The sequence below is a fragment of the Mauremys mutica genome, chromosome 3, assembly GCF_020497125.1.
Source record: "Mauremys mutica isolate MM-2020 ecotype Southern chromosome 3, ASM2049712v1, whole genome shotgun sequence".
Lineage (NCBI taxonomy): Eukaryota > Metazoa > Chordata > Testudines > Geoemydidae > Mauremys > Mauremys mutica.
In genome coordinates, this window is record NC_059074.1 from 119,132,038 (window position 1) to 119,153,701 (window position 21,664).

At 44.7% G+C, this 21,664-nt stretch overlaps 1 protein-coding gene across 1 annotated transcript in view; it reads left to right on the forward strand.

The window, feature by feature from the left end:
• SYNJ2 (synaptojanin 2) overlaps positions 1–19,376 on the forward strand; it is a 90,505-nt gene extending 71,129 nt beyond the window's left edge. Inside the window, exons 20-27 of the mRNA XM_045010623.1 lie at positions 617–695; positions 1,837–2,005; positions 3,129–3,299; positions 6,453–6,587; positions 7,595–7,707; positions 10,067–10,175; positions 11,943–12,145; positions 15,738–19,376. Coding sequence (XP_044866558.1) covers positions 617–695; positions 1,837–2,005; positions 3,129–3,299; positions 6,453–6,587; positions 7,595–7,707; positions 10,067–10,175; positions 11,943–12,145; positions 15,738–16,547 — 1,789 coding nt within the window. The 3' untranslated portion in view covers positions 16,548–19,376. The remainder of the gene's footprint in view (positions 1–616; positions 696–1,836; positions 2,006–3,128; positions 3,300–6,452; positions 6,588–7,594; positions 7,708–10,066; positions 10,176–11,942; positions 12,146–15,737) is intronic.
• The last annotated feature ends 2,288 nt before the right edge of the window (positions 19,377–21,664 follow it).

Sequence of the window (21,664 nt, forward strand, 5' to 3'; positions counted from 1 at the left end):
AGGAGATTGTTTTGCTAAATACTGTCAGCTTGGCTCTGTCTAGCCCTGCACACTACTGAGTAGGGGATATGGGTTCAAGAGCAGCCCTGGGATCCCACCATCACATGCTTTGTGAAGGTCTGGAGCATTGCATGGCTGCTGAGAGGAGTGTGCTTTGCTTTTTTCACGCCCCTTTGCAGCTTGCCATAGGACAGAGTAGTAGCCTTTGAGGAGGTTGTGTGCCCTCTGAGAGGCAGCGTTAGTGCAGAGTTCACACAGAGCAAATGAAGCTGGTACATGGAAGGGGAGAGCTGTGTTACACTGGGATGGGGGAAATACTGTGGATGAAGGAAGGTGTGTGACATTTTCTTAACCTCGCCTCAGAGGGATGAACTGTTGCTTTGAGGACAGCCCCAGTAGCGTCCACTTTGGTGGGGCCACATGAGGGAGGACGGGTGGTGAGGGGGAGCCAGTGCTGGGATACTTGGTCCCATCTGTCACAAAAACACTTGTAAAAAATTGTGCTATCGAAAGAGCTAAATGAAAAAATGCAGGATTACTATAGTCACCATTTAGTCGTATGGTTTCCTTAGGGACAGCAAACTGTACAGTTGTCTCCTCTTTCTGTTCTTACTAGGATCAATCGAGGCCAGATGATGGTAACATTTGCAGACAGCAGGTCAGCTCTCAGTGTTCTGGATATGGATGGTATCAAGGTAAAACCATCTCCGGTTTATTTTAGTGAATTCAAAAATGGGTGGCTTAGGTTAGATACCCAAGTCCATATCTAGGCACCTAAATCTATGGCCTGATTTTTCAAAGAAGCTGAATAACCACAATGATCACTTCTAAGGCCTGCCCATATAAGGAAGGCAGGGATTGCTTCTTCAGGAGCTTATAAACAGAGCTCTGGAACTGGAACATAATGTAACAGTGCCAACATGTACTGTAATGCTAAATGTATCAGCAGCTAAGGTTCTTCTCTGCTTTAATTTCTCACATGGATCCACAGTCATATATGTATGTTTTTGTTTGTTTGTTTGGGGAGGCAATTTGGGGCTTGCTTTATGGTTAGGTATCAGGCTGCTAGAGCACTGGTGGGACTTTTCAAAATGCCTAAGTCAGTGGTTCTCAGGCAAGGGTACGTGTACTGCTCTATATCTTATACACTAAAATGTAAGTACAATATTTATATTCCAATTGAAATATATGGTAAAAATTAGAAAGTACGCAATTTTTCAATAATAGCGTGCTGTGACACTTGTATTTTTATGTCTGATTTTATAAGTAAGTAGTTTTAAGTGAGGTGAAACTTGGCGTATGCAAGACAAATCAGACCCCTGAAAGGGGTACAGTATAAGGTTGAGAGCCACTGGCCTAAGTGATTTACAAGTACATACCCCATATGCTCTTAAGTCACTTTTGAAAATACCACCCCTAATTATTATGATCATCATCATTTTAAAAATTATACAGCATAATTGCTGTGACATTTTACCATTTCTCTCCAATAACAAATGACTGTTGAATGCAGCATTGAGTAATCAAGAACTACAAGGCTAATTTCAGTATGAAAACTTTGAAGAAAGCCACAACATAAACAAGCCCAATAAGAGCAGCAGAGTTGTTTGGTCAATACCTGGAGTATTGTTACATCCAAAGGATTAATTCTGGGGTTTTTTTTTTCCCTGATGGTACTAGGAAGAGTATTTCCTTGTCATTGAACTTCTGAAATGAATCTAATGCCATCCAGATTTATGAAGCACTTGTGAGATGGAACATCTGCATTTACTCAGCGTGTTGGGGCACTATTCTCATTTTCTTAACAAAGGGAAAACAATTCTTTCATGACTCTAGGTCAAGGGCAGAGCAGTGAATATCCGGCCTAAGACTAAGGATTGGCTGAAGGGCTTTCAGGAGGAAATTGCTCGAAAACGGGAGAGCATTACACCCATGTCACCCACAGGGAACTCCTGTCTGTTGGAGGAAAACTTTGATTTTTCAAGTTTGGACTATGAATCAGAAGGTTAGTAGCACAACTCTGGGCTGAACTATAAGAATTTGCTTTGTTCAGTTTGCTTGTGGGGAGAGGGTAGATATCTGTATGTGATCACTATCTTAGTTTGTAATAAAACAATTCTTAGAAACAGGTTCGTAAACAGAGCCCTGATTTGGCACTGTGAACTTCTCAGGTAAACCCGAGTTCTCATGCAGAGCCCCATTGATTATCCACTATCCGCACCTGCTCAGTACTAAAAAATGCTATCACAGTCATAGTACATTAAAATTATCTATATCAGTGTTTCTCAAACTGGGGTCCCGACCCGTAAGGGGGTCGCAAGGCTATTGTAAGGGGGTCGTGAGATCACAACAGTGTCGCTGGGGGAAAAGCGAGTTGCGGGGGATACAGTAGCTGCCACTCTCTGGCCACCCAGTTCTGAAGACAGCCAGGGCCGGCTTTAGGAAGTGCGGGGCCCAATTCGAATACCCAGCAGCAGTCCGGGTCTTCGGCAGCACTTCGGCAGCGGGTCCTTCACTCGCTCTGGGTCTTCCGCGGCACTGAAGGACCCGCCGCCACCGAAGATCCGGACCGCCGCCAGGTGAGTAAAAAAATTAAAAAGGCGCCTAAGTTAGGTGCTCTTCTTTAGGGCGTGGGGCCCTCAGGCGCGGGGCCCGATTTGGGGGAATCGGCCTAAATCTGGCCCTGAAGACAGCACCACCACTAGCAGCAGCACGGAAGTAAGGGTGACAGTACCATACAATGCCACCCTTACTTCTGTACTGCTGCTGGCGGTGGCACTGCCTTCAGAGCTGGGCACCCGGCCAGCAGCCACCACTCTCCAGCCACCCAGCTCTGAAGGCAGCACCACTGCCAGCAGCAGCGTAGACATAAGGGTGGCGATACCATGAGTATGTACAGTAATTTGCTATCACTTTTTTGGGGGGGCATCACAGCCTGAAATATTTTCAAAGGGGGGACCAGCAAAAAAAGTTTGAGAAGCCCTGATCTATATACACAGAAAAGCAATAATAAAAATACATGGAATCAACAAAAAATTGCCTAATAAAATAACCTGTATAGAAAATGGGAGTGAGAAGAGAACATGTGTTTTTTGACAATGTCTGCGTTTTCAAATATTTTGTTTCAGGTGATATACTAGATGATGAGGATGATTATTTGGATGACATGCTGCCTCAGCACCCAGTAGCAGAGATGACAGAAGGCTTACCTGAGGGTCCTGAATATTTTACGGTTGTACCCACAGTAACTTCAAGCAAATCTCCACTGCTTACTGGAGGAAAGCCACGTCCATATAAAGGTAAGTTACATGGCTTCTTTAAAGCAAGACCTTAAAGCTTGTTTCCTTATGCTTCTCTTGGCTGTTTGTTGTGTTCACGTGTTCTCTCTTGGCTTATACGTAGATTATAAACTTTGCAAGACAGGGACCAGATTTTTATTCTGGTTCATAGAGTACCTAGCACAGAGGGGCCCAGGATCCATGACTGGAACCTCCGAATGCTACTGCCATACAAAAAATAAACAAGTAATTAAGCTTAACCCTGCCTTTACTCTGTTCTGTTCAGGGCAGGGTAGTTGTGCTAAGAGAGGTGCATGTGTATACATATTATAAATCATAAGAAATAGCAGTAACTCTCCTTAGCTGTCTCGCATCACATAGCACCAGTGCACACAATACAGCGTTGTTCTTACTTTATGTTCTTGTCAGTGACGCCTCGTCCATGAAGTCAATTGAAAGACTCCCATTGACTTAAAGGAACTTTGGTTCAGGCTTTAAAACCATAGGCATTGTAGGCAGTGGAATCTGAAATCGCTGAAAACTTGCCAGTGAATTACTTCAAACAAGTTCCTGTTCCCACTAAGACTAACAGTTTGCTTTACCCCTCTGTGCTCTGATTTTACTTATTTTTGGCAATATTGAGGTTTGCGCATCCTCTGACTTAAACAAGGTCACTTTGAAAAACTTGCCAGTTGCTTAAAATTATTGTACAATGTTAATCTCATTATCCACAGTGTTCCCTCTCCTTAGTAGTGGGATTGCCTAAGGAATACTGCAGATACTGAGGTAACATTGTATAGTTATCTCAGCAAATGGCAAGTTACCTTAGCAGGCAACCATGCTTAATGCTACGATTTTCTCAAGGTCACGGAATCTGTGACTTCTGAAGACCTCTGTGACTTTAGCCCGCAGGCAGCTGGGAGCTGCAGGGTCCTGCCACTGGCAGGGGCAGACAGAAGCTGCAGGTTACCCCCGCCACGTAAGGCAGTGGGGCCCCCTGAGTTCCAAGGCGGTGGGGGACCCCCGGAGCTACCGGCCACTGCGGGCGGTGGGGGACCCCGCAGCTCCCCACAGTTCCACCCTGCCGTGGGTGCAGGGTGCCCCACCGCTCCTCAGCACCACAGGCACTGTGGGGCTCCGAGCAGGCACGGGTGAGGGGGAAACCCCACAGCAGGGGTCAGCAACCTTTCAGAAGTGCTGTGCCGAGACTTCATTTATTCACTCTGATTTAAGGTTTCACGTGCCAGTCATACATTTTAACATTTTTAGAAGGTCTTTCTATAAGTCTATAATATATAACTAAACTATTGTTGTATGTAAAGTAAATAAGGTTTTTTAGATGTTTAAGAAGCTTCATTTAAAATTAAATTAAAATGCAGAGCCCCCCCCGGATCAGTGGCCAGGACCCGGGCAGTGTGAGTGCCACTGAAAATATGTTTGCTTGCCACCTTTGGCACACGTGCCATAGGTTGCCTACCCCTGCCCCACAGCTTCTGGCCAGCTCCATGCCTCTGGCGGTGGGGCCCTACAGCTCAGAGATGCAGGGGAGAGGGACCCTGGAGCTCCGAGCCACCATGGGTGGTGTGGGCTCCTGGAGCTCCTAGCCAAGCCTCCGCAGCTCAGGGACAGGTCATTTGCAACAAAGAAAAATTCACGGAAGCCCATGACCTGTCCCTGACTTTTATTAAAGATATCTGTGAAAAAAAATCTTACCTTTACCCATGCTCCAAGTCTGTTTGGTTTGTTTATGTCTGTGTCATAAATTATGTGTATTTTTTTTCACTCAGATATTTTGTTGTAATATTATTATGCAAAGAGAATGTGAAGCTGTGAAAAGAGTTACATCAGTCTCAATTACATCAAAAGCTAGACTCACCAGCAGTCATATCATTGTGGGTTGCAAGCTGGTCTGGCTTTAGCAGCTAAGCACAGTCAGAGTGGGCCAGAAGTTGGAAGGGAGGTTTCCATGGAACACCTCAGAGCAGCAGTCAGTGGTTCAATAGCCAGCTCTCTTTTTCTTATAATCATTACTGAAACAATGCCCAGCATGGCATGATGCTGGGAGAGGTAGCAACTTTCCAGTGAGCTGTAAAGTTGAGGTCCTGGTTACCTAATGATAACATGATTTTTTTACGCTAGCATCGTTAACTGCAGTATCCTGACCTGTTCCAACTTAGCTTTAGTTAGGCAGCTTGTAATTACCCATCTCTTGCTACCATTTCCAACTAGATGCAGTACTCTTCACTTCTTTTCCTAAACTGATGTGTAGTAATGTTGTGTGTTGTTAAAACAGTTGTACATTCTGCCCAAGATGTGCACAAAACCAGCATTTTAATTGTTTTTATTAAATAAAACTACCTTAAATGTGATGCATACATAAGAAAAAAAAGTTTATCAGACCACATTTTAAGAGTAACGATTTATGAAACAAAGGAAGTATTATCTGTAGTTAATGAACTGAACTGATTGTGTCTGGTCACTATGTTCTTCTAGATATTAGAACTAGTAGACCTCATCCACTCTCACCTAGTTTTTATTTATAGATTGGAAGAGGAAAACAATCTATTTTCAATTGCAATGGCAGACGACATCTTACTGGAAAATAACAGAAGAGTGCTTAGAAATGCCTAAAGTGAGAGAGTGATAGTACATGTTAAAGTGGGAGAGGGATGTGAATGGGGCACTAAACTTGAGCCATTTCTTAAAAAGCTATCAGCCATATACTGTGGTCACACCTAGAAATCTCTCAGGCTATGTCTACCCTATGAACCTTTTAGCGACACATCTGTGCCATTACAGCCCTGCTGCTAAAAGGTGCACCGTGTAGCTGCTCTTTATCAGCAGGAGAGAGCTCTCCCGCCAACAAAATAAATCCACCCCCACTGAGAGGTGATAGCTTTGTTGGCAGGAGAGCTCTCCCGCTAACAAAGCACTGTCCACACCAGCGCTTTTCATCAGTAAAACTTTTGTCATTTGGGGGCGCGTTTTTTTCACCTCTGACACGACAAAAGTTTTACTGATGAAAATGCAGTATAGACAAAGCCTCAGTTAACCAGCTCTTGTTTTCAAATCACAGGTGTGTGTCTCGTGACACTCCAGTCTTGATCCATCTCTGTCATAATTCTCAAATGCAAAACTCTTCTGTTTGTTTTTTTCCCTGAAATCTCCCCCTAGATGATGCTGACCTAGCTGAATTAAAGCAGGAGCTGGAAGTAGGTGGGGGGCTTCGCCATCGGTCTCCAAGCAGATCTCTGTCTGTTCCTGACAGGCCTCGCCCACCTCAGCCACCCCAGAGACCTCCCCCTCCAGGTAAGATTGCAGTTTTTTAAAAGTTTTCCCATGTCAGCTGGACTCCATTGCCACCCTATTGTTTCTAGTAATAATGAACAGGTAAATACCTCCGCCTGTTTAAAGCCCAATCACCTACTGTTTCAGTCAGGCACTTCTTTCCCTAAACTCTTGTGGTATTAAACAACTGCTGTGTCTCACTCTAGCGGTGGCTGCAGTTCAGTGATGGGTGAAGTGCTTCTTTGAAATAGTTTGGGATGAAAGATACTCTAGAAATGAAAGTCCTTTCTTCACTTTTGTGGAGTTATAATGGTTCGTGTGTGTTTCACATACACCCAACAGCAAAGGGGGAGAATTTGCAAATAACTGGTGTTTTGGTACAGTAACAGACACCAGTGTTTATTCTCATTGAGTCTTTTCTTTTTAATACTCAAAGCATTTTCTTACAGTTTTTTGTTTGTTCGGTTTAATTTTTGATGCAATATTCCCTTTAAAAGCTTAAACAGAATATTTGTTGGTCTGATTTTTGTCCCTTCCCATTAGACAGTTACCTCACATAGAGCTGAGGATAAGAGCTGTTTTTCTTCATTTGATGGGTAGTTTGACCTCAGCCATGGCATAGATTTCTGAGGGGGAAGTGATGGTGTTCAAAGCTCTACTCACTTAGATGCCAAAATGAGAGGCCAGTCATGTCAGATTGTTCAGATTCACTCATAGACTCTAAGATGAGAAGGGGCCATTATGATCTTCTGGTCTGAATTCCTGCATAAATCACAGGCATTAGACTTTCATGCAGCACATAATTTCTAGTTGCACTCTAGAGCATCTCTTTTAGGAATACATTCAGTTCTTCAGCATTCTCCTTCCATTCTTATGTGCTTTGATCAGACATGAATAGTTAACAATATTGCCCTTGAAATAATCATAGCTGGGCTGCAGTATTAATGCCCAAGTTGAGATGATGATGATGATGAACAAACACTGCACAGGCTCTTGCATTTGAAAACTCATTCTTATTCCCTTTGCAGCTGGAATATCTGTCAAAAAATCTCCATCCGATGGTTCCCTCTCCTCAGGTGGCCACACCCTGTGCTCCATCCTGCAAACGGCAAAGCTTCTCCCAGGGGCGCCTCAGCAACCAGTGAGTCCCTCAGCACCATTGCACCACACAATTCACTAAAAAGGGGACCAAGTGCTAATTAGAGTCTGAACTCAACCAGCTGATGTGATTTTAAGTCAGAAGTGCTGAGCAAAGCAGTAAGGATACATTCACCCTGTAATTACCCAGCATCAGTAACTGTTGGGCATAATCAGAGCAGAGTATGTGTTATATACACTTGCCTAGGTATATATAGACACAGGCAGACTTACTTTAATAAATAATGGCCACCTCACAACTTGAAAATGAATAAACTACAGCTATTTAACCAATTTCCCCTTTAAACTTGTCAGCTTTGCCTGCCTGCTACATTCTAGATTTAGTTACTTTTGCTCTCTGCCAGTGGCTCTTTTTCAGTGCCAAATACCAATATTCAGCATCCTCTAGACCAGTGTTTCTCAACGACTGGTCCATGGACTGGTGCTGGTCCCTGAGATCTCCCTGACACAGTTTAGGAAGGCAGCCAGCTGGTCACTGGTATTAGAAAGGTTGAAAAGGACTGCTCTAGACAGGCCCCAGGATCCATCTAAATCAGCCTATAGAGTGGCCACGCCATAGCTCCTGGTGTCCTTCCTCCATTTCCAGAGGGAGTATTATCTGCATAAAGTTCCCAAGCCTTACAGGCAGGGATTCTGCACAGGAGTGAGCTGGAACTACAGAATTGAAACAACCATGCTCTAGTATTTGGCTATAGGGCCAGCAGGCCTGCAATCATTTGATACTAAGGGCAGGTCTACACTGGAAGTGCTACCTCAGCGCCCCTGTACCACGTCTGGTGAAGACGCGCTATGCCAATGAGAGAGCGCTCTCCCATCAGCATAATTACTCCACCTCCGCGAGAGGCGGAAGCTGTGTTGGCCAGAGAGCGTCTCCTGCCGACATAGCATGGTGTGGACAGTACTCAGGTCTCTGTAACTTGCATCACTTGTAGGGGGCAGGAGGGGGGTGTCTTTTTCATACCCCTGAGTGGCATAAGTTCGATCGACTTAAGCGGCAATGTAGACCTGCCCTAAGGCTATGTCTACATTTGAACTGCTACAGTGGCACAGCTGCACCACTGTAGTGCTTCAGTGTAGCCATTCTCTGCAGAGACAGGAGGGGCTCCATTGATGTAGCACTGTCTACACTAGGAGTTAGGTCAGCTTAACTGTGCCACTCAGAGTTGTGGGTATTTCACACCCCTGAGCAAGGAAACTGGGTCAACCCAACTTTTTGGTGTAGGCCTAAGATTGAGGGGGTTGAAGGGTGGAGGAGGCAGCGCAAACGTGGCAAAACCAAGACAGAGGTATGTTATTAGCACTAAAGCAAAGTATATCCCACATTCAAGCGCAATGATGCTGTGCTGTGATCCTATGTCAGCCACTGCTTTTATGGTCTCTTTCCAGTGCCCAGTGTATACATGAAGTGCACATGAGAGACCACCATGACCATAGCTTGCACCCTCAATGGAGAGACCCAGGGCTGAATAGACCTGAGGATTAGACTCTCCTTCCTCATACAGAGGACCCCCTTCCTAGTCAAGAGGAGGCACATCAGTGGGACCCTGTGGGGATCTTTGCAGTGCTATTCCCTGTGCTGTACCTTCAGTCTTGGCTCAGGGCTGTGACTGGAGGCCACTTCTTATGGAAAGTAAATTTACACACAAATGCTGTGAAAATATTTCCCTCTCCCCGCATCAGACAACAGACAGATAATGAGATCAATCGTGGCAGCTACAGCCAGTAGCAAAGATCTAACAGCTGCCCAAGAAAAATTAAAATAAAGCCATTTTGAAATATTAGTAGATTGTGAAATGGCAGCCAGTGCAGTTCTGTGGAGACAGGTGCATGAATTACTGGAAGTGATTACACCTGTACAGTGTACAGCCTACCGGTTAAAGGGTTGCAAAGAAAAAGCATTTTCCTTCAGAATTACTCATAAGAAAGGCCGTACCGGGTCAGACCGAAGGTCCATCTAGCCCAGTATCTGTCTACCGACAGTGGCCAATGCCAGGTGCCCCAAAGGGAGTGAACCCAACAGGCAATGATCAAGTGATCTCTCTCCTGCCAGCCATCTCCGTCCTCTGACAAACAGAGGCTAGGGACACCATTCCTTACCCATCCTGGCTAATAGCCATTAATGGACTTAACCACCATGAATTTATCCAGTTCTTTTTTAAACCCTGTTATAGTCCTACCCTTCACAACCTCCTCAGGCAAGGAGTTCCACAAATTGACTGTGTGCTACGTGACGAAGAACTTCCTTTTATTTGTTTAAAACCTGCTGCCCATTAATTTCATTTACCTACTCTTTTCCTACTCTGCTCACTCACCTACTCTTTTCCCCCTTTTATTGTTGTAAGCCTAAAGCCAGGACTGGAATAAGTAAGCCTTATAACGTCAAGCAGATCAAAACCACCACAGCTCAGGAAGCGGAGGAAGCTATTAGATGTCTGATGGAAGCAAAAGGAGGTAAGCAGAGCTTTCCAATGGAGTTCTAAAATCTCCAAATAAGAAAATGTAGGTTCATTTCATCCTCCCTGACCATAACCTAAATAAGACATGTATTTCCTTTAAAACACTCATATTAAACTTAATACTGCCTTGTGGGGTCCTGCAAGATTTTTCTTTGAATGTTTTCTGTCAGCTTGGATACCATTAGCTTTTTTGTTTCAAGATTACTTAATTTCTGTCTTTTAAAAGGACCCCATGAAATTAAGTCATATTTTAAAATATGTCCTCGCAGTTCTTGTTACTAAGAAATCATCGATTATGGTACCCAGCTGTACTTTGAGAAACTCAGATGTCACCTTCCTTCTCATTAGATCTGTTCCCCCTGTGACTCCAGAGGGGTAGTTGCTTGCTTTAGTAACAACAGTGTTCACTTCCCCATAAGAACGGCCGTACAGGGTCAGAACAAAGGTCCATCTAGCCCAGTATCTGTCTACCGACAGTGGCCAATGCCAGGTGCCCCAGAGGGAGTGAACCTAACAGGCAATGATCAAGTGATCTCTCTCCTGCCATCCATCTCCATCCTTTGACGAACAGAGGCTAGGGACACCATTCCTTACCCATCCTGGCTAATAGCCATTAATGGACTTAACCACCAGCTAGCAGGGCAGAGCTACACAGCACCAGTAGAGTGAGCTGGATTCTAATCAGGCTCACACATCAGCAACAGAATTGTTAACTAAATTGCAAGTGCAGAGTCTTTATTGTTGATGAAGTATAAACCAGAAACAATTCAGCTTTACTCTCACATCCCAGCCTGAGTTTATAGGGCTAGCAATTAGGAAAAAAAAAAAGTCTTTTCATTTGTAAAACTGAGCAAATGTAATCTGGAATCATTAAGAGAGAATAACCCTGGAATACCACAATGCCATTTTTATATTTGCTCTTCAGAGCACATTTGCACATTAAAGGAGAAAGAATGGGTGAAATCAAGTTTACTTTGCACTAGTTTATTACTTGTGGCACCTTAAAGACTAACAAATTTATTTTAGCATGAGCTTTCGTGAGCTGCAGCTCACTTCTTTGGGCATCCGAAGAAGTGAGCTGCAGCTCACGAAAGCTCATGCTAAAATAAATTTGTTAGTCTTTAAGGTGCCACAAGTACTCCTGTTCTTTTTGCAGATACAGACTAACATGGCTGCTACTCTGAAACCTAGTTTATTACTGTTTACTTTTTATATTTCAGGTGGCTTAGCTAAGAAAACTAGGCTGGTCAGTTTCATTTTAGGATTCTCATGCTCTAGTAACACCTAGCTCTTCTACAGCACTTTTTATCCATAGAACCCAAAGTGCTTTACAAAGGAGATCTGTATCATTATCCCTATTTTACATATGGGGAAACTAAGGCACAGAGAGGTTAAAGTGGCATGCCAAGGTCATCCAACTGGCCAGTGGTAGAGTCTGGAATTTAACCCATCTCTCCTGAGTCCCCACCATTGACCTATCAACTAGGTCACACACTAGCATAATGCTGCTGGGTTGGATTAGACGTACTGCTGGCAAGGAGTATAATGAATATGCAATGACTAGTTTTCATAAAATTAAAGAAATTCTAATGATACATTTTTGGTGACATTCTGTATTTATTTCCAAAACTTTCATCTTCAGACTGAACACTGTCCCTGTAAGGTAATGGGCAAAAGCATTTTGGAAAACAAGACCACGAAGGAAACAGATTTTTGAGGACGCGTCAGACAGATTCAAAGAATGGTTGTTTTTGCATTTCAGGAACACAAGAGGATGCTCTGAAGCCTGCTCCAGTGAGACCCCAAACATTCACTCAGCCTGACTCCCTTCCCAGCATCACAAAGTCGGCATCATTTCAGGGGTCACAACCAGGACCAATGCTCGTGCCCCATCGCCCTCCACCCAAAGTTCCGACCGTAAAGAAGCCAGTGCCCCTGCAAAGAACTGGAGTCAAATCAGAAAATGTAAGATAGCCACAGCAGAACACATCCAGCTATTCATTTTGCATAGTGTGTTTTAGCAGAGGGGGCAAGTGGTTAAACAATTCACATGAAATTCTGTCATCTGGCTCAAGCATCTGTTTGAGCTCTTCTGTCCCGGAAGTGTCATTGCATATGGCAGCCACTGGGGCCCGTATGCACAGTAAATGAACATCAAGTAGAGGAAATCATTATCCCCCATTTAGACTAAGTTATCACTAAACTTAGCTATTGGCATTCAGCTCTTTAACTTTCCTCTGTGATGGTCCATCCTCCTAGTGTTTTTTGCCCTTCTCTGAACTCCTAGCTTGGCTACACCTTTCTGAATTGTCTAGAACTGAACACAGAATTCCAGATATTGTCTCACCAAATCTGCATCTCCTCCCTGACTTGTCTCTTATGCAACCTAAACTTGAGATAATTCATTGTGAACTTGGATCTGGTTTGATGACTACTCTCAACCTGTTTCTTTCTGCATTGTTGCTCTACTGATCACACTACATCACCACAGTGTAGGTTTCCTTCAGTAAAATCAGAAGGAAATAGTCTGCTAAAATGCTGAGAATTAGCCTCTTGGGCAAATGCAGAAATCCCATTTTAATTGTTCTTACCTCCCTCCAAAGCCCTTAGTTCAAACTGAAGTCAAAGTTGATTGGAAATTGTTTTTTAGATTTTTTTTTTTTTTTTTTAATATTTACTTGGGACAACATTTGTTCCTTTTTTAGAGGAAAAAAACAAAATCCCCGAAGTCCATCCAACCAGTTTTGTTCGTATCTGCTAACAATTATCCCTTCCGAACCGAGAATCTGCAGGTCAGGCTTTGAACCAAAAATAATGAATTTATGAAGTTATAAATCACAAAGTTGGTTCAATAGAGTCACCAGGGCTCTTGGTGCCAACTATACTACTCAATTTAAACAGCACTTATTAACACATCTAAAAACTCACAGGAGCAATGGCCTGCCACAACCAATAAATAGTAAAACAGGAGCCCAGTGGTTAGAGTTCTAGCCAGACACTTGGCTCTGCCACAGACTGTGTGTGACCTTGGGCAAGTCGCATAGCCTCAGTTCCCCATCTGTCAAATGGAGATAGTAGTGCTTGCCTACCTCACAGCAGTGTTGTGAGGCTAAATACATTAAAGATTGTGGTGCTGATATAGTACAGTACAGTAATGGAGGCTATATAAGTACCATAGACATGCCCCTTCCTCTGTGACAGCCTTTGCTAGACAGCTCTTCTCTTAAGGTTGGTCTTTAGGGTCTCCATCCTGCCTCACTCTGAAAGGGCACTTACTATATCCCCTGAGGCCGTTTGGTTTACTTCTCTACCTTTCTTTTTCCTTTGTGGTTCTTCAAACAGCCCCACTCCTTCACAGACATACTTATCACAAGTATATTATAAAGAGCATCATCCATGTACTCCTGAAAGATCTCAAAATAGAAAGGCTGCTGTTATTTAACAGTATATGATATGAAACTTCCTATACTAGTTTGTCCACAGCAGACTCAGAGGATTAGTCTGCACTAGAGGGGTGTAGATTCTAGCTCACCTTAGCATTTTTACACTAATTGGCCTGTGTGACCTAGCTAGCGCACAATAAAAGTTCCCTAGTGCGTACTGACATAGTACTGTTTGAAATGGGACCACATTCACACACACTAGGGAGCATCTAGTGTGCACCAGCAGAGTCCATATGGGCCAGTTACTGCACAACAACCTACTGTGCATTAAAATTTACACCATTCTGGTGCAGACTAATGTACAATGTAGACAAGTCCTAAAGTGATGTTTTCCCCCTATCTGGAAGTGAGTTTAGAAGTGAGCTCAGTACCTCAAAAACCTTTCCACTTCTACCCCCTTCCCCCCTCAAAAAAAAAAAAAGAGAGAGAGAGAGAAAGCATTTAGGCTTTGGCTACACTTACACTTCAACGCGCTGCCGCAGCAGCGCGTTGAAGCGCTAAGTGTAGTCAAAGCACCAGCGCTGGGAGAAAGCTCTCCCAGCGCTGTCCGTACTCCACCTCCCTGTGGGGAATAACGCTCCCAGCGCTGGGGCTTTGACTACACTGGCGCTTTGTAGCGCCGCAGAGGGTGTGTTTTCACACCCTGCTGCAGCGCTGCAAATTTGTAAGTGTAGCCAAGCCCTTAGTCAAGTACAGGAGATTTAACAACATAGATCTCTAGACATAAATGAAAGGGGGATTGCCCTGTATTTAATGTAAGATGCATTTTCTGAGCACATAAAAAGACTGGGTTGGCACCCTATTATACTAAAGTGAGACTAGTCAGGAGTTCATGTGGTTTCACTCAGAAGTATTGAGAATAGGAGATCGGGAATAATAGTTACATCGAGCTAATTAGCTAGCACTAATTTAACCTGGGCCCAAAATACATTAATCTATGGGTTGCTCGGGCAAGTGTGCCTGGTTCGTGATCCTGGCCATGCAGTTTAAGCATACTGGGCAAAAATCCAACTGGAATGACCTTTTCCTTCCCTTAACAGGGAGGGAGGAATCCATATGGCCAGTACTTTATAATGGCAGGGATGGTGACCGCTGTGGCCCTAGTAACGTGACAACACCTTTAAAAACAAATGCAATTTCACATTTTTTCCTGATTTAACCCTTTCTGCTTAGAGAAGGTTTTTTTAAGCAGAATATAAGGCATTAAGGAAGAATGCAAAATTCCATATTATGATTCAAACTCTGGCCTTAATAAGACACAAATGCACTTCTTGGGGTAGCTGAAGCTAATTGTCCTTTAGCCTCATGTATCACAAGGCACCCAAGGCTAATGCCCCATTAATGCAACCCCTGTCATCCCTTATCATAAGAACGGCCATACCGGGTCAGACCAAAGGTCCATCTAGCCCAGTATCTGTCTACTGACAGTGGCCAATGTCAAGTGCCCCAGAGGGAGTGGACCTAACAGGCAATGATCAAGTGATCTCTCTCCTGCCATCCATCTCCATCCTCTGACAAACAGAGTCAAAGGACACCATTCCTTACCCATCCTGGCTAATAGCCATTAATGGACTTAACCACCATGAATTTATCCAGTTCTCTTTTTAACACTGTTAGAGTCCTAGCCTTCACAACCTCCTCAGGTAAGGAGTTCCACAAGTTGACTGTGCGCTACGTGAAGAAGAACTTCCTTTTATTTGTTTTAAACCTGCTGTCTGTTATCGTTTCAGTATTATTACAGAAGCAGGAAAATGTAACAGTAAAAGAACTCCTCAGAATTGTGCTGACTGGACGTTTGGCCCCAACGCATAATTCTAATGTGGAAAAGAAAATGGTCACACAGAGCTGTGTTTTTAACACAGGGAGTGAAGAGCTGGGCTGCTTTAAAGCTGTTACTCTCATGCCTTCACTTTCCACTTCCTCGTCTCTCTCTCTCTCTCAGTAATTCCACCAACTTCTTTCAATAATGCACTCAGCACTACTCCCATCCTTTTTATCCCACCTATTGTGTAAGTGTTTGTTTTCCCATCTGGATGGGCAGAGCTAGTGCTGCGACCAAGTGTGAATCTAAAATGCCGCTCTGAACTCGTATTTCTTTTGTTCCCCTCTCTCAGTCTGTGTGTCCGGAAGAGCAGCTTGACCAGCAGCCTGTCCGCTTTCACATTGGATTGTCCGAGTCCTGCCTTGAAACCAAAGCCATTACCAGTCCCACTAGGATCGCCCCCGTTCCTAAGCCGAGAACGACGACGCCTGGGAAAGCACCCGAGAGAAGCAGCAGCAGCGACAGGCTGCCTCCCAGCCCAGGCACTTCAGAGGAAAGTGCGCTGCCTCTGCAGAACTCTTTTGCTCCAAAGGTTCCACCACGAAGGAAGAAGTCTGCTCCTGCTGCTCTTCACCAGCAGGTGCTTCAGAGCAGTAACAGTCTGCTTCTTAGTGGCTTAACATTCAATTCCAACAACAACAATAGTCCTTCTGAGTACAGCCCTCCAGTACAGGACTCTGACATCCTCCCCGTTACTCACAGAGACTCTGATCTTTCAGCTCCCACATCTGCTGCCAGCCCAGACAGCAGTGACACTAAGCACTTGACACCAACTGCTGTGGACTTTATTACTGACCTTCAAGGCCCTCCTACCCTAGACATCCAGCAGCCACAGCTGTTAGACACCAATTCACTAACAGAGGGCGCCAATCTCCTGGACCTGGACACAGATGTTTCCTTTCTTTTTTCCACACCAGCAACAACTAGCCCAACACACACTCCGAGAGATTTGAAACTTCCCAGCCCAAAAGATTTCAGTCACTGGGTTACATTTAGTGATGATGAAGACAATGGTACATTATCAGAGGGAGTCAGCAAACTGCTGGTCTTAGAGCAAAACAAAGATACCTGGATGGACACAAATGCTAACTTGGAGTTGTGAGATTTTTTTTTCCTTGATTTTTTTCCCCCTACAGCAATCTAATTCTGATACAAGATAAAAAATCTGCTTTGAATACAGAGTTGTACTAAGTGAGGCAAGGCCACATTTTATTTTTGTGTTTAAAAAATACTAGTATGATCTGGGGGGGAATACAAGACGTCAGGCAATACCTTACCACTTGCAAAAAAAATCTTTAGTCTAAATTATTTCCCTTTTTCTAATTCAACTGAAAAGTAAAGTGACAGTTCAGGTACAGAGTATTTTTTTAAAAGTATGTGATGATGTATGTAGACAACAAGAAAAAAGTTTATAGGTATAATTTATGTTTCAAATAATTTCTAACACTTAAAATAAAGACTTGTCTACATGGTAAAATTTACCAGCAGAACTACCGCAGTATAATTATACTACTACGCTAATTCGGAGGGAATAGTGTCCCCAGGAGGAATTATCCTGGGATAACTTTAGCAGTACAATTACACCACTAAAATTCTGATGGTAAAGATGCTGTAGACAACTCCTATGCTGCATCTCTTTCATGTGATTTACAACTAGCTGCAGGTTCTGTAATCTCCTGGTATAAGCCTGCTGGCTAAATTCCTCAATCCTTGGCCATTATTGTTAAGTAAGAAGGGTGGAGAGATGTGGGGTGGAGAATGTTATGGATTAGGTGCTCTCTATTTTGATGAACATGCTTGTGTTTAATCTCAACCATGCAAATGCACACAGATATGATGGGCTCCTTATCAGTGCATGTGATACTAATAATGATACACTTATGAAAATTATTCTAGCAGCTCATGTTTTCTTTCAATGCATCCTCTCCTCTACGTTCAGATTTAACTGGTTCTGTTCTGTTCAATGCAGCCTAATGCTAAATGACTTGCTATCCAGTTAAAAGGCACATGGACAATGACTGTCTATAACTTTGGAAGGGACCGTGCAGGCAACCTGCTGGTAAACATTCCAATTGTCTGTGTACTATATGTATAGTCACTGATAGATTCCTGTGGAAGTACACTAGATGTTTGACCACTACTCCTACCTTTGCTCCCCTCTGTTTCTTTGCAAGGAAATAACATGCTACTAATGAAATAATAAATGATGAGAAAAGGGCTGTCTGTATGTTTACATGAGTGCTACGCTGGTCCGGCAGTATTCAGCATGAGCAAGAGTAGCAGAATCTAGCCCTAGCATGGAAAGGTGGTTTACTAATTTCTACTCACTAATGGTAAAGGTGTGTGCTGGCCCCTGGAGAGCGTACAGGTGCACCTTCCTTATTCACCTGTGCTGAACACTTGTACTCAGTTTAGCAGGTGTAAGGCAATTAAAGCACTATCTGCCATTTGGAAATGAACCTTTAGCACCTACATCAGGGACAGGCAAATCTGAGAAACCGTGTGATAGCACCAGTTGTCAAGAATTATATTCCATTAAGAAAATGGTAAAGGGTGACAGTTAACCTTTTATTTAAGGGAGCTACTCAAGGGGAAGTGAGAGGAAACCAGAAAATAAGGCTAGGAGCAAACTTGGAAGTGGAATGCTCTATGCAGACTTGTCTCCCCAGATACTGTCAGATTACTGAGGCAATGAGTAGAATTGAGATTTCAGTGGGAGGGGAAAGACGGGGGGGGGTAGCAAAAATACCCTTTAAGAAAACGTTATTACTTATATGCAACTGTTTTGTAAAAGACAGGCTGTAAAACTAACTAATTCTAAGAGCATGAAAGAGTTTTGTCAAACTAACTACAGAATTCACCGTGGTCCTCTGCTTGTTAGGATCAACTCTGAAGGAATATATTGATTGATGGGTGCTGTGTAACAGCGCACAGACCAGTATCAGTGGGTTGTAGCTATACCAACAGTGCATCTGAGATTAAGGTAACTTCTATACAAGTCTTTGCAAACACTTGGAGGTTTTAATGCCATAGCCAAGCTTGTTTTTCTATAACCACAATGGAAGCGTTAGAAAAGTCAAACCCCAGAAGAGCTAGATAGGGAATAACAATAACATATCATGATCCATGTTTCAGAAATAATAGTCTGGGGAAAGCATCTTGAACAGGGACCTTCCCTAGCTACTCTTCAGACAAATACAGATACTCTCCTGCAACTGCTGCTTTACTTTCCTCCTTATATTTACCTAGCGCTCTGGCAGGCATTGTAAGCTACAGGACCAATGTTTCTAGTGGAACTATAGTGCAGTTAACTTGCAATTCTCACAAAATGCTACAGCTGATGTCAAGTTAGAACAGGCCATCATAGCAAAGTCACCTCTGCATTTGCCAGCCACTTTGGCGATTATGCTTTTCAGATGCCCAAGGTTTAGGTAAAGGGAAGATAGCCTGGATTTCAAATGAGGCCTTTTAGTGTGCACTAGCTACACATTACCTGTGGTAAATTTGTGAAGCATTTACATTGCCTGCTTTCCACAGACAATTAAGTTAGTACATGGATGTGTCAGTTCAGGCACCATAACTTATAAATGGAATGAAGCCCTTTTTTGGATAGAGAATTACTAAAATGATGCAAACATTTTTAAGCAATTGGTAAAGGTGAAAATCCAGGGTCTTGTATTTAAACTAGACTTTTTTTTTGTGCTGAAGTTGTAAATAATGTCAATTAAATGCCTTTTCTACAAATCTTAAATTGGTTTAATTCTCTTCTCAGTTGCCTAGGTAATTTGGGACATCAGCCAGTTCAGTTCTATTACTATCCAGCCTTGCTCAAGCTGCCTCATCTCTACTGCTGAATTCTAACCAAAAAAAGACATTCTATATACAAGCAATGCTGCCTTTATAGCTAAGCTCTTTGCTCTCCCACTCTATGCACATTTCTTTAGTAGTAAAGAGGCCAGAGATAGTTTTAAAGTGTTCAGTTCCACAAAGGTGAGCCACTCTGAAGGGGCTGGCTACTTAGTTCCCTGGCCCATCACAACCTCCTGGCCTCCTTTTAAAAAAACAAAAAAAAGGCAACAGTGGCTATTTATGGACACATTTCAGCATGAACCATTAAGGGTTGTAAAAAATAAAATATGTTTAGTACCGTATCCAACATTCTGTGCAACAAAAATAATTCAACTGCCCTGAGACAGCTAATTTATGTTGATGAAAGAGTTAGCAGGAAAGCCAATTAAAGTGAATTTATACATGTCAACTACAACTTCAAATATCCCAGTCCCACAGAACTTAGGACCCACTTCTCTAAGGTTCTTCTTCAAGTGATTGCTCATGTGTATTCCACAGTAGGTGTGTGTGCTCGCCCCATGCACCGGTGCCAGAAGTTTTTCCCCTAGCAGTACCCATGGGGGGGAGCGCCCCCTGTGAACCTGGAGTGGCGCCTGCCTGGCATGGTATATGGGGAGCTGCACGCTCCCCCCACCCTCTGTTCCGTCTTGCCGTGAAGGTCCGTCGGAACTGCTTAGCTCCAGCCTTGCTGCAGCTTATCCCCAGAACTGTTCGTTTAGTAGCACCTGTAGTCAGTTTAGTTTTCAGGGACCGGGGCATGCCCCGTGCCCCAAGATTTAAGTCATGTGGCTCCTGTAGGTGCTGTATGCCAAGGAGTGACCCACACACAGACTGTCTGCACTGCTTGAGAGAAACCCATATCAGCGAAAGGTGCAAGATCTGCAAATCATTCAAGCCCCAGACTAAAAAAGAAAGGGACATTAGACTCCAGGCCATCCTGATGGAGTCGGCACTGGCCCCGACCCCGGCACAGCGCTCCGATCCAGTACCCGGAACCACGGTGTCAGTATGCGGTGCCCCTCCAGTACCTTCAACTAGTTGGCACCGCTCCCCTTCCATAGGGCATGTCAAGAGGACCGGAAAGACTCCCTCTTTGAAACAGCACCGAGGGAAGTCTGGGACAGAGGCTAGGCCCATGTCGAGTAGTCCTCAGTCCCCATCGGGCCCTAGGCCACTGACTCACACAGAGCAGAGTAGCCCAGCCCCTTCGGAGCAGGCCTCTCCGGATGTCCAGATGCCATCTACACCCAAAGCCCTCCAGGCAGCTAAGGACATCATGTCCATGCCGGTGCCAGGAGCACCGCCGATGTTGACCCCACGCTCCAGAGGCAAGCCGCCGCTGGGATCGCTGCGGTCACCACCGTCCCGGTACCAGTCTCGGTCAAGGGAACGTTCCCGACACAGCTCACCGCCCAGCGACCCTTCAGGGCTCAATCCATGTGGATCGCCCTTGACGCCGGCTAGACTGTCTGGATGGGTGCCATCTGATCAGGACTCCCGGCACCACTCGTCTTCACGGAGCGAGCACAGATGGGACTGTGGCGGACCTCACCAACGGTCCTCGTCTTGAAGGCGGTACCGCAGTTGGTCGCAGCATGACCGTTGACGTCGTTCCTGCTTGGAATCCCGCTCAAAAAGTCTCTGCCAAGGCACCATAGCTCCGGGCAGCGATCACCGGCTCCTCACCGTCATGGGTCCGCCCATCGAGACAGCTCATGGAGCAGCCCCTACGGTTGGTGCCGTGCTCCCGCCTTGAGGTCGCGATCCCATGGTTGATGTAGATCCCAGCACTGCTGCCACTCCCGGTCCAGAGGCAGCAGCATGTCATACGCCAGCCTGACCTCCACTCGCAGTCGCCTATGTACAGGCCAACCGAGCCAGCCTGATCGACCGGCCCCATCGGTGCCACAGCAAGTGCAGTGGCACTGTGCATCGTGGCTGGCCCAGTGATACCCGGCGGGGGCTTGCTCGGTGGCCAGGGCCTCCATCCCTAGATCACCGAGGAAAGAGTTGACGGGACCCGCTTCCTCGGGGCCGTGCCCAGAGTCCGACCAGGTGGATCCTCTGGTGCTGGCCGACATCCAAAGCACCGCACCAGCCTCCTCGCCCTGTCCGGAGGAGCTCATTATGGCTCCACCCCATTCCATCCTGCAAGAGGACTACCGGGCCCATCAAGAATTACTAAAAAGGGTGGCAGCGAGCCTCCATCCCCAGGCAGAGAAAATGGAGGAGCCCTCAGACTCTCTGTTCAATGTTCTGTCTCCCTCGGCACTGTGCGGGGTGGCCTTGCTGCTCCATGAAGGGGTGGTGAAAATTTCACGTGCCCTGTGGCAAACACTAGCCTCGTTGGCTCAATATCAATACATTCCA